The sequence below is a fragment of the Pygocentrus nattereri genome, chromosome 18, assembly GCF_015220715.1.
Source record: "Pygocentrus nattereri isolate fPygNat1 chromosome 18, fPygNat1.pri, whole genome shotgun sequence".
In the NCBI taxonomy this organism is placed as follows: Eukaryota; Metazoa; Chordata; class Actinopteri; order Characiformes; family Serrasalmidae; genus Pygocentrus; species Pygocentrus nattereri.
The window spans coordinates 35,736,486-35,750,207 of record NC_051228.1 but is presented as its reverse complement, the minus strand read 5'-3'; the positions used below and the strand labels follow the sequence as shown (position 1 = coordinate 35,750,207).

Below are 13,722 nucleotides of genomic sequence, written 5' to 3'. Positions count from 1 at the left end.
AAATAGAAGCAGATATGGTGCACCTCTTGAAGAACATGCGTAGACACCACTAGGGCTTCTGTAGAAAGGGACGGCTGTAGAGCGGACAACCAACAATGGCAGGTAAAAGCAGGGTTATTTTTTATATATTTCCCCTAAAACTGCTTTTTACTGAGCTTCCTCCGCTTCAAACTGGCTCACTCTTAACTGCTTTTACTGACTGAGCGTTCTCCAGTGTGGAGCAAGCAATGTATTTCTTTCATGTTGCACAGTTTTCTAAACACATTTATCTTGTTTTTTGCTCTAAATTGCTCCAAGAAATGGAATAATTTTGAAAATATGACGCCATTTAACTAAAATGGAAGTCAAAAGTAAGAGTACCGCACGCTCACGTGTAGCGTGGTCAGTGTATGTGGAAGCAAGGATGACTTATTAGAAAATAATACTAAATATATCTTTCCTATTAGCACAACATGTGATATTTTATGTTTAAAAGCAACTTATTTAAAATCATACAAGACACCTTTTATACAGTATTTTAACCTTTAAGCCCATATCTTTCATCATCTCTCACGTTTTGCTTATTTGAAGGAAAAATATTTTTGCTAATCGATATAAAACTGAATTATATGCATTTTATCACTAAAACAAAGCAGTCAATATTAGAAATTTGGCTTTCCTTTTCCCCTTTGTAGGCAATTGCACGGGACCCTACGTAGGTCTGGTACTGACATCCCTGGCACTGCTAACATCTGTATCTTTAAACATACTGCTGTATTGGTTGAGAAGACGAGAGAGACAGAGCAGAGGTACGGTACATGTTGGCCTATATTTATTAATATAGAAACAATGAACAGTCAGTAATCAGAGACGTTTGCGTAAAAGTATTGCAGCCCAAAAAAAAGATTCAGTGTTTGTGTCCAGAAAGTAAACTGGTTGCCTTTGAGTTTATTGTGCATCTAATAGTTAAAAGAATAATAATAAGAGTTTAGTGTTCTGTTAAGTTCAATTGAATTAAGTCAAAGTTTTAAGGTAACCAGATGTCTAACTTTCTGCAGTTAAAACACCGAATCTATTTTTTTAACAGTGTGTACGATGACCACTGTGACATGCACTTTCCCTACTGTATGATTATAGCGGTTACAGTGAGTTTTTGCGAAGCAGGTACCAACAATACAAATACAAATAAAAGTACGTAGAGGAGTTAATAGTTAATGATCAGCATCTATTTCTGTGTTGAATTTGTGTTGAATTAGTGACAAAATAACACAAATCCATTCAAGTAATATGGCCTTTCTTATAGATGTGGAGGAGCCACTGTACCCTGACTCTTTTCCTGTTGACAGGTAGGATCTCTGCAGCTTTTCGTTGTTTTTCAGCTTTACAGCTGGGGCATTGATATGAATGGCTGTATGGATCTGGTGCACATACGACTGAAATACAGCATAATAATTTTGAACCTATACCAGTAAATTTCATATAAAATATATATATATATATATATATATATATATATATATATATATATATATGCTGAATATTTTTCTGAATGCTCTCACAGGTTCCAGGACGAGGAACAGCTCAGTCAAGAGAATCCTATTTATGGGAACATCTGTACAGAAGTAGGAGGTAAATTTAGCTGTCCGATTCAAGCAGCCTCTTTAATTTAGCACTGATCAAATAAAAACTTTCATGCAACTGACAGACTGTAACCTCATACTGCCATTCGTGTTGCACTGTATGACTAGTTAGTGATCCAAAACGCATCTACAAGCTTAGAAAAGTCTACATTGCAAAAGGCATTAAACAAAGAAATTAGCATATTTGTGCTGTCCTAAACAAAAAAAAGAAGAACGTCAATTTTTTGCTTTTTTTTTTTGTTTGGACATCATTTGAACACGGTGGCTGTCCTTTAGATTGTGTGAAATTTTAATGATGAATGGACTGAGAAATTTGGAGAAATGCTCCAAAAAATCACCTGGAACCAAACTTCTTCACATTAACTTACATTACAAGTTTAGAAGATTTTTGCCTTCTCCTATAAATTTACCATTTGGTAAGTTTTTTCGTAGGACAGTGACGATTTATAAAACTACTCCTACCACTTATTGTGCTAAAGGTATATAATTTGTTTATAATATTAGTATTCTTAGCAAACAAATGCTTACAAACAGTTACAGTAAAAGTTTTCTGAAAACTAGTTTTCTCGTTTGCTCAGAACATCTGCACATTACTGTACATCCATTAGACCATAAGCTAGGCTAATCAACTTGCAGCCACTGTTCAGCCCACATTGGCTGTCATTACAGCAAAAGATTTCAAAGAAATCTTCAAAGAAAATTTCAAAGAAAAAATTCAAAACTTCACGTAAATCTTCCAAACGATTCTGCCTTTCACTCCAATTCTTCTGCTGATAATATCATTTGTAATGAAAACTATATGATGAAATCAGGAAAGAGTTGTTTGCTTAAAACATTTGCACAGTGCTGTACGTCCATTAGAATTTTTTCATTACCCTTTTTTTTGGCGCAGGACCTATGAGGACAGTCGATTATGGGGGCTATGAGCCTAGGACAAACCAAAGCGCAAGACAAGACGAACAGGTATTAACTGACTCAACTATCTCAACACTGTAAAACTGTCTGAATTACTGTGAGCAAACACTACGAACGACAATAGTCTCTCAATTAGTGTTTTAGGAGAGCCCTGAAAGTAGACCAGAAGCAGTTAAAGGGACTTTTGTGAATATCTTGGTGCTCAAGCAGATTTATGTTGTAATACTCCATCTAAACCCTCGCACACACACCAAGGGCTTCAAATGATCCAGTGGTCTTCACGATGCTGCCCTACAGTCTTGACCTCTTACGTCTGAGCACTGTTTCGTCTACCTGGCTTGAAATACTTGCGAATTGGAGCAAAGCCCTTTTTGCAGCAATCGTTTTTTGTATTGAAAGCCAAGCAACTATTTTAAGCAGGCCATCCCACGCGTTTTAAAGAAAGCAGCCACATGCGCAGAGATACTTCACATCGATTTCACACCGCTGCTGTGGTATTGAGCTCTTAGACCGCCGTGCAACAAGCAAAGCCCTAGAAACATGCATGAGGCTCATGCCAAAGTATCTGGACTCATCTGAAGAGTTTTATGCTTTATACATTACATTGAAGTATCTTGACGAGTAGAACAATCGAAATGGTCCAGAATGGCTTGGCATCAAATCTTATTGCATTAATGCATATTCAAATATTTAAAAGTTCAGTTTTGCAGAAACAAGTTTTTCTCATGACAGCAATGTGTTAGTGACGTACGTATAGACAGCAGTGGAAATTCCTGCTTTATTTGAGGAAAATAAGCAAATATTTGAATTGGAATATTCAGTATTGCTCATAAAGTGAAAGCATTTGACACCAAAACATCTAAATTAACCGGTGTGGTCCCAAATACAGACTCATACAGTGCTAAATTGTGTAAAGCCAAATATTAGCACTAAAACTAATTTAAAATTAAGATATCAAAAGTAAAATTAAATGTACAGCGAGGCCCAAAGCCTGATGCCACACTGAAAATCTGTGATTTATGTGGCAATAATGTTGTAGCAAATAAAATGAAAAAAAAAAAAATTAAAGTTTTTGATATTTCCAAATTACTACTCAAATTTAAGCACATTTGGGCATTTACCATGACCGTAAGTTAGGCTAATCAACTTGTAGCCATTGTTAAGCCCCAATCGTGGCATTACAGCAAAAGATTTCAAAGAAATCTTCAAAGAAAATTTCAAAGACAAAAATACTAAAATTCATGTAAATCTTAAAAAGATTCTACCTTTCACTCAAATTGTTCTGCTGATAGTATAATTTGTAATGAAAACTATATGATGAAATCAAGAGTTTACAATAGAAGCTTTAGCGACGCCTAGACCACAACGTATGTCCAATGACCAAAAAGTATTTGGACCATTTTTGCACCATAGTACCATTGGTCAACTTGTGAAGTTCTTTAGGTTACTACATAAAATATCTACCATGATATTTGTTTCAGAAAAAAAAAACTTTTAGAACAACGTGAATTGGCTTTTGTGGAGAAGCTTTGAGGAGAGTTCCAACCAGACTACACTAAGACTGCTGTGAAGCGCAGGACTGGAAACGCCAAAGGCTGGAGCTGCTTTTCGCACACTGGTGTCAGTGAACTTTGCTCGTGATGAAATCATGAAGTGATACTCAGAAGTGCACAAAGGCCTTTCAGATGCACAAGCCTGCAAAGAAATGCTAACAACCTGAAATGCACCAGCCGCCTTTTGAAAGAAGAGTTCAACAAAAAGAAAATTCACATTTTATTTCCAAAAACAATGAAATTACATGATTTATTATGGCACAAAATAGTTTTTGGGGCCATTATACGGTCTACGTTAGATACGTGACGTTTCCTGAGGTTTGAGGGTGAATTTACACCTGAACATCTTTTTAATTTTATTGGCGTTAAAAATGTGCAAATAGACTAGTAAACTACAAATATGCACTTTGGTTTCTAGAACACAGAAGATACAGAGAGATATTTCTACTCTATTCTTCTTGTAACAGTTGTGTTCTGCTTAACTCATATCGTAATTAGCTTGAGTGCTTTTTTTCAAAAGCATTGTTAATTGATATTGTTTTAATCCCACCTCCGCATTTAACCCATCCGTGAAGTGAAACACCACATACACACTAGTGAATACACACACACTAGGGGGCAGTGAGCACACTTGCCCAGAGCGGTGGGCAGCCCTATCCACGGCACCTGGGGAGCAGTTGGGGGTTAGGTATCTTGCTCAAGGACACCTCAGTCATGGACTGTCGGCCCTGGGGATCGAACCGGCGACCTTCCGGTCACAGGGCCAGTTCCCTAACCTCCAGCCCACGACTGCCCACGACTGTTGTTTGTACGTGTTACTTCAATGGAATGATCCACTGAAGTGTTCAACCAAGATCAAGATCGAAAACTTTCTCCAACAGCGTTCTTGAGTAAGGCAGTCGATAATTACGTGTGGGGATTATGTGTTTTGATCATTAAGTAGGGAAAACTCCTAAAAATAAAGGTTCCTGCATGGTTTTTAGCTTGAAGTGACAGTTCTACAGTGGTCAAAACAAATTCATCGATGAACTGAAAAAACAACTGCCAGGAGAAATCTGTTACATAATGGTAATTTCCATAAATTACTCTCCTCCCTTTTTAGTTATGGCCAATTAACACCTGCTAGCTAGGACTCACTAGGTCTCCTCCCTACAGACGGCATCACCATCTCCCAATGATGGACCCCTTTGGTGTTTGCCGTGCTCAGGGACATGAATGCTGTCACTGGAGGTTTACTAATTCTAATGACACTGACTGTTAATCGCCAGATATTTCAGCAAATAAGCGTCCACTGTCTGAATGACCAGTCACTTGTTTTATAAGCGTGTGACTTTTTCCAATGAAGGTGCAGGAGTGTTTGAAGAAGCTGCTCGAAAGAAAGAAGGTGTCTGCATTCAATACATACTCAATTATCTTTTAAAAATGAATGAAAAGGGTGTGTGTCAACCAGCATTACTGGTTCTCGCATGCAAATAAATTAGCATAGTTGCATTCTACAGTGATATGAACTTGGTCGGATGCTTTAATAAGAACGATCAAATGTGCAAGAACTCAACTGACTACCAAAAGAGAAATCCTGGCCTTTTTTTTTTACAATGCTTCAATGCTTCAATACGACTACTCAAGTGTTTTCCATCCCTGATTAGCATGGTAGCACTACATTTCGAAAAACCTTTTCCAGGTTGTTGTTGACCTATTTAGCATTTTTAACCTGATTAAAGAATTTGGAAAATAATGTGATAATTTTACAGAGCCAAAAAAATAATAATAATAATAAACGTACAAACGTGCCTTAGTACTAGAAAACAGTAGAAACTTAATAAATATTGCAAAGTTTTGCAATTTAACTTATTTCAGGGTCTTCTGAGGTAAAATAGAACAGTAAGTAAAATTACACACGTAGTTTATGTGTGTGTGTGTGTGTGTGTGTGTGTGTGACATCTGATGCTTTGAACACATGAACTAGCAAGCTTAGACAGTTATAACACTTGGGGCCAATATAGCCATCTATATGTATATATAGTTTACCAAACAGATGCAGTGCTCAGTTTGTGAGCTGAGAGAACTTTTAACATGTAGTTGGTTGAACTCTTGTACTCTAAGTAGAACTCTAGTCGGCTAAGTTAACTCAAAAGACACAAAAAAAAGTTTACTTATAATTTTTAAGTGCAGCTGACATTTTACAGTGCATTCGTGCTTGACGGATTAGCTGTTATTTATAAAACCTAAGAATTAGATGCTTTTACGCTGAACCACTGCAACAGGTGGAGAAAATAGATCAAATTTTTGGGCTTCACAGAATGTTTCTAATCGTCAGGGTCTTCAGAGGCAACATAGAACAGCAAGTAAAATTACACACAAATACTCACTTTACAAATAGTAAAGGACAGTTTTTTTACATTTACATTTTACTGCTGTTATTTCACGGGATAAACCGTCATTTTCTGTATAATTGGAATTTTCTTGTATTCTTGAAAAACTGAAAAATGAGTGTATGAACAAAACCTTTGACATTATGTGGAATTTAAAAAAGGCATCTCTTTTACAAAAAGGTACTTCTGCAAAGAACCATCATCAGCTGAAAGGATCTTCAGAGCACTAAAAGTGGTTCTTCTTTAGCATCGCTCCAAAAAAAACCCTATGGCACCTTCATCTATACGAGTGGTAATGTCTCACCTTTGAATCCTGTCTTTCTCCCAGGACGTGCCAGCTGACGTCTCCTATGCCTCTCTGGATTTAAGTGTGGCTCAGAAGAGGAAGAAGAAGCGAAAGTATCAGCAGAAACAGGCCCAGACTCATCAGGCCCAGACCCATCCTCCACCCATGGCCCAGCAGAACTGCCTGGAGACAGGTGCAGACAGCGAGGTGGCCCTGCCGTCCCGCTCCAGCAGCCTCATGATGTCCCGCAACAGCATCTACCTCAACAGCCATCAAGTAGCACTGGAGACAGAAGAGAGGGAGAGGGAACGAGAGAGGGAACGAAGGAGCAATCGCGAGAGAGAGATGGAGATAAGGAACATGCACGGTGACTTTGAGCACAGCTTTGGCCAATCAGAGCCGAGGCATGAGCAGAACAACTAGAGAGCGAAGTGCATGCAAAAAGTCCTAAAGTGGAAAGTAATCTGCCCCGTATTCAAAAGTCTGAGGTTCAAAGTAAGTTAAATTAAGCAAAACTCATCAGAATGGCCGGTTATGCTGCTCAGCATTTCAACTGGTTGTAGGTTGTGTGAGTGATTACAAACATTCATACGCCACAGCGGGAACAAGCCGGTCAAGTCGCATATTTTGTCAATTTTCTAAGTAAAAATAAGTTCATCCTATACATGGAACACACTTTTCGGCAAATATTTGTCCATAAATTCTATATGTTTAGTTTAATATATTGGAAAAAAAAAGAAACATAAAATATAAAGTGTGCCAACACTTTTGCACAAGCCAGATTTTGTGTTTTCTTTTTTCCCCAATATGGTAAATTCAGCAAATTAACAGTAATTAGTGTGTTCACTGTAGAGGACGTGTGACTCATTTTCACTTAGAAAATCAATAAAATGCGTCTTGCGCCCAAACTATAGTAAGATATAGGCTTACTATATCTGCCTATTCAGCCTACAACAGTTTAGCCCCGCCCACTCACACTGGTGTCATAAGGAGGGTTTCAGCCCAGACTGCTTGTTGAATGTGGTGCAATAGCCAGTCAGAACAGACATTACATCTCCCTGTTGTTGGAAGAAAACCTCGTATCTCTAAAATGGTAACTTTACAGGAGAAGGAAAAAACCTGCTTTACTTTTAATGCGAGTCAATGGAACCAGAATTTTTTCTAAGTGATTTTGGGCTGTTTCTTTTGGTCCATTCATCATTAAATTTACACACAATGTAAAGACCAACAATCATTTTCGAACTACGTCAAAAACTGAAAAACGACAAAAATCGAGATACAAGGTTTTCTTCCAATAGCGGCGATATACTAGTCCTAAAGACACATTAATAAAACAGACTGTTTAATTCTAAGTGATAAAATTGGAAATGGTCATGCAAAAATGAGATATGACTGTTTCTCGTACATGAAGCCATACAAATTTTATAACGTGTTGAATTAAAAAAAAAAACAAACATTATGTTCGGGTGCTTTAAGGAAACCATCTGACATGAGTCTTATGTGATGTTGGCCTGTGGAATACTTTAGTCCTACACTATGGCATTTTCAGCTAATTTTAGTGTGCAGTTTCTATTTATTTGTTTAATATATTGGAAAAACACATATATAAAATGTTTGCACAGTCCACATTTTCTTTTTTTATTTTCTCCAGTATGTTACATTCAGCAAATAAACCATAGTTACGCATTAAAATATGTTCTCTGTAGAGGATGTGTTATCAAAACACGCCCGGGGGGCACCCAAACCTTTGCATACGACTGTATAAATGCCGAGCGAACATAACCGTAAATGGGTTTCTGCGATCCTTTCATGCCTCTGTTGTGATCTCTGCAATAACGCTGGTGCAATAGTGTGCAGTAACAGACACCTGGAGGATATTGTGCAAGGCTAAGGTAGTTGTGTTGTCTGCTGACGTCGAAAGGTGGAAATCACCTCTGAATGCGTCTGGTTTTCATAAACAAAGTGATCTCCACAACAAAAATGCAACTGAAGCTCAGGTAGTTTATCTGGGCAATGGGTGCGTTTTGGCACTCTGTAACATCACAATGAATACCAACAAACAATAATACAGGAAAACGTAACAAGGCTTTCTTGTTGAAAAAAAAGTGGTGCATATATGAGCTGGTTAAACAGCGCTTTGGTCCCAGACTTCACCTTGACGCCCCCAGAAGGTGCAGAGATTTGATCAATTCTATCAGCAGTAATAATACTGGGCAAACACATTGACATACATAAAATCACTACTTACGTATTAACAATTTTGAGTTTATCCGAATATTAGTTTGTCTGAGGCTCACTGCCCAATTAAACAGCTTTTTACTATATTATTCTCCAGGGTATATTTCGGTTAGTCCGTCTGAATTTACGTGACCAAATCACAAGGCAAAGCTTTCAGTAACTGCATGAAACAAATGTACATGTAAAAGCTCCCCTCAGATTACCTGAACATGTGTTTTATGATCTCTATATCACTACATGCTCACAATTTACTGCTGAACGCCAAAAATCTCCGACGCTCTTTGTGTTATTTTCTAAAAGTCATGTTTCCAGAGCAGATCACTGAAGAGACGCCGTCCGTTTATAGTTTAGAACCCAGATTTGGGGGAAAACGGGTCGACGTTCAGTAGAAAAACAAAGTTCAGCTTCTTTTATTATAAGGGTTTAAAATGACGTCACCGTCTATTAGACTGGAGAGAAGAGCTACAGCCTCACACGACGCCCAGCTTCTGAATGGAGCTTATGGAATATGAACGTTATGAGGAACATGACCAAGAGTGTTTTGGACCCACCGGTGGAGTTGAAGAGGATAATGTCCCTATAAAAGAAAATATAAAGGCTTTTATTTGATTTCCAAGCACATTTGTTGCCATTAAAGTCATTCCAAAAAGGAACCTTATATGATACACAAATTATATAACACACACATTATATAACTGATCACGGAGAACAATGAAAGGATGGCTGCAACCCGGCATCATCGTTAAGAGTATGATAACTAAGCGATTTGGCGAGCGTGAAATGTTGATTCGGTGGAAAAATATACACTGAGAAAAACGTGCACTCAGTCGTCTTAATGTAAGTGTATTCGTAGTTTCCACTGGACATCATTTTCAAAATAAATGAGCTGACGCAATAGATAGAAGAGTGGTTGGATAGTGTAGTGGTTAACACCTCTGCCTTCTACGCTGCAGACTGGGGTTCAATCCCCCACCAGGGCAAACACCCTACACTACACCAATAAGGGTCCTTGGGCAAGACTCCTAACACCACTTTGGCCTACCTGTGTAAAATGATCAAACTGTAAGTCGCTCTGGATAAGAGCGTCAGCCAAATGCCATAAATGTAAGAGATGCTCTCGACAGAACCAAGAAAATTTAATCCACTATGTTTTTTTTTCAGTGCAATCAGATCGGAGCGATACTGGGTTAACAAAGAATCTACGAAAGTTTGCAGAAATGCTATAAAACTGTTTCTGAATGTGTTTCCAGTTTGTTCACCTGAGTATTTGTGAGTGCAGAGTCACTTAAGTGTGTGTTTAATGTTTAAGTGTTTAATTTAATTGACATTTTCCATTTAGTTTACAAGTCTTTTACATTTCATGTTAAGTTCTCAAGCCTGTCATTCTATGCATGCTGGGAATGAATGTATGTGTGGATGTATTTCACTTCTATTGCGTTTGTATTTTCTCGAGTTGGCGTTTTAATGAAATGCCACGTTCAACAGTGACTATTTGTATTGTTTCCTTTTATCTAGTTGTCGGGGCTCCGGTACACGAATCATCTCAGTACAGGCCTCATAAGCAGTTATAAGAAATCATTAGCATATAAAAGTGAAAAGATTACTTTAAATGTTTCTAAATGATAAACTGACAGTTTAGAGGATGTATCTCCAGTAAAGTGGACCAAACTGTAAAAGCTTCACACTAACACTGCTGCCCTTGTGAGGAACCTGCACAAGCACCCAGCTTACGTGACAAAACATCAGAGACATTCTAGTCACTCACGTGACATAAAAGGTGCGATAAGAGATCACTATGACATTGTTGCCCTCGCCCTATCAAGATGTGGAACACGCAGATGTATCTCACACTTTTCTCATTGAAAGGAGCTGTAAGAAATGCAATGAGTGCTACGCTACACTGTCAGACATCGAGGTACCATGCAGGTCCATGATTCGTTCATCAAGGCACGAACAATATATGTGTAGTCTACCCACAAAGGCGCAACAGTGGTTTTAAGGTCCAACTGTGCACCTTAAACCAGTTTTTCCAGGGGAAAAGTTGGTATTTGTTCCTTTTCATAACCGAATGTTTTAAAACAGAGCAGTAGAGTAAAAGCCTGGAGGCGAGGCGAGGCAGGGTGTGTGGAGTCAGTACAGCTTAGAAAATATCATTTCAGTGGATTTTGGTTCAGTTATGTTCCCTGACTAAAGGCACTGAGTTGGACCCCTGAGGGGCCCACCCCAGTGACAAAAAGGGTACTGCCCCAGTGACAGTGTCGTACCTTTTTTGGAGTGTAGAAACAAAACGAAGGAAGGATGATGGTTCAGATCTTTGGGTTGCATTTCAGGTAGCTACAAAAAATTTAACAGCGATGTGCAAAACATCAAAAATGTCTGCATAATTCAGAGGCTACATAATCCATTCAGAGCGGTTTGATGCGAAACACTTCACCTGAAGAGAAACTTAGACTCAGATTTCTTTACAGCAGAGAGGAACATGTCTATTACGTGACTATAGCCATTTTATTGGCTGCCCAAGACCACCTGTGAACCTGCAGGTGTCTTCTGAGTTTTTATATGTAATGTTGATGATGGTAAAATAGCGAAAAATCTGAAATAGTACGTTTTCTTAGGGGACTGTTTCGTCTTAGAATACCATCCACCATTACTGTAGTGAAAGGATTAAAATAAACTGATTAAAATACAGTAAATAAATAAAATGTTCAATTGCTTGTTAACACAAATAGCTGATCAGCCAATCACACGGCCGCAACTCAGTGCATTTAGGCATGTAGAGGTGGTCGAGACGACTTGCTGAAGTGCAGACCGAGCATCAGAACGGGGAAGAAAGGGGATTTAAGGGTCTTTGAACGTGGCGTGGTTGTTGGTGCCAGACGGGCTGGTCTGAGTATTTCAGAAACTGCTGATCTTCTGGGATTTTCACACACAACCATCTCCAGGGTTTACAGAGAACGGTCCGAAAAAGAGGAAACATCCAGTGAGCGGTCAGTTGTGTGGACGAAAATGCCTTGTTGATGTGAGAGGTCAGAGGAGAATGGGCAGACTGGTTCCAGATGATAGAAAGGCAGCAGGAACTCAAATAACCAACCAGAATCTCTGAGGAACGTTTCCAACACCTTGTTGAAAGTCTGCCATGAAGAATTAAGGCAGTTCTGAAGGAAAAAGGGGGTCCAACCTTTTACTAGCAAGGTGTACCTAATAAAGTGGCCGGTGAGTGTACATTTTAAGCCAACATTTTATACCACAAAAACTTTATAAAGCAGTGTCTCAGATATGTCAAGACGTCTGGCAGTGTGTTTAAAACCATTTCATGTAAGACCTTTCTGTGGGGGAGCTCTTAGAGGTGGACGTCTGGTTTCTATCACCACCACTGCTGGGTTAACTGGAACAAAGCCTTGAACACCAACCACTCTGAACGACTTCTCTTTAACTATGCAGAAATTTTGAAAAAGCCAGCAGAGTTTCCGGTAACACTTTACTGCAGGGTGTTGTTACATGACACCTACATAAGCTTGTCATATGACATAACCCTACATAGCTGTTTATAAATGCTTATGACAACAGGTGTCGTCTGTCATAAAGGCTACTTTAGCTGACTTTGATCAAAATTGGCAAATGTGACCTTTATAGAGAATGATGCTTATTGGAACAAGCATTTATAAACAGTTATGTAGGCTTATGTCAGTTGTCATGACAGGCTTATGCAGGTGTCATGTTGGCTTATGAACAGCACCCTACAGTAAAGTGTTACCGAGTTTTATTTTTGTTGGGTAATGAATATAGCAAGCTTAACCCAAACAAAACTTCGCTTTAAACATACAACCAGAATGCCAGCCAGTTCACCCACTGCATCCTAACAACAACAACACAGAGAGATCAGATCGCTCCTGTTTTAAAAGAGCTGCACCGTCTGCCTGCGTCACTCAGGGTGGACTTTAAAGCTCTGCTACTAGTCTTTAAAGCTCAAAACAACCCTAAAGCACCGCTTACATCACAGCATCTGTCTGTTTATGTTCCGGCATGTGATCTGAGATCTGTAGATAGTGGCCTTCTACAGACACCCTCAGTAAAACACAGAGAACATGGAGAGGCTCTTTCAGCTCTTCTGCTTCTGAACTGTGGGACTCAGTCAAGCTCAGCGCTCACTTTTAGGAGGCATCTAAAAACGTCTCTTTAAGTTCGTTTTTAATTAAAACTCTTGATATTTTTTATTTTCTTCTGATTCTAAATAAATACTATCAAATACTTTCATCACCTGTCTGTAAAGCACTTTGAGCTGCCACAAGCATGAAAAGTGCTATATAAATAAAATTATTATTATTATTATTATTATTATTATTATTATTATCACCTCCTTACAGCTTCAGAAGCATTTTTGCTTTAACATCTCAAATCATTTTGAGCTGCTACCTTTATGAAAACTGCTATTATTATTATAATTATTATTACTACTATTATTATTAACTATATTTCTCTGTCTTACAACAGTTTCAATCACATATCCAGTACATTATTTCTTCTTATATTTGAACAGGAACTGCGTTTAATCTCCTGCTGCATTGCTACTTTTTTATTGATTTGGCATTAATGCCTGTAGAACCGTTCTGCTAATATAATCATTAAAAAAACACTTTATGATAAAAAAGGGCCATAAAATAATAAAAAAAATCTCATTTTCTACAGAAAACGAAACTCGGTGACGTATGGATGACGCTGCGACGCACCTGGTCACGTGG

At 38.4% G+C, this 13,722-nt stretch overlaps 1 protein-coding gene across 2 annotated transcripts; it reads left to right on the top strand.

Annotated features, from left to right (window-relative positions):
* Positions 1 to 13,721, top strand: LOC108423816. Of its 2 annotated transcripts, XR_001857580.2 has the most exons (7): positions 1 to 102; positions 675 to 788; positions 1,283 to 1,325; positions 1,541 to 1,608; positions 2,512 to 2,582; positions 6,788 to 7,240; positions 13,670 to 13,721. XR_001857580.2 is itself a non-coding variant. In XM_017691405.2 (6 exons), the coding sequence occupies exons 1-6, from the start codon at positions 96 to 98 to the stop codon at positions 7,166 to 7,168; spliced, it is 684 nt and encodes a 227-aa protein (XP_017546894.1). In that variant the 5' UTR covers positions 1 to 95; the 3' UTR covers positions 7,169 to 7,531. The 2 variants fall into 2 exon arrangements, 1 of the variants encoding a protein (XP_017546894.1); XM_017691405.2 differs by lacking the exon at positions 13,670 to 13,721 and having other exon boundaries at positions 6,788 to 7,531.
* The last annotated feature ends 1 nt before the right edge of the window (position 13,722 follows it).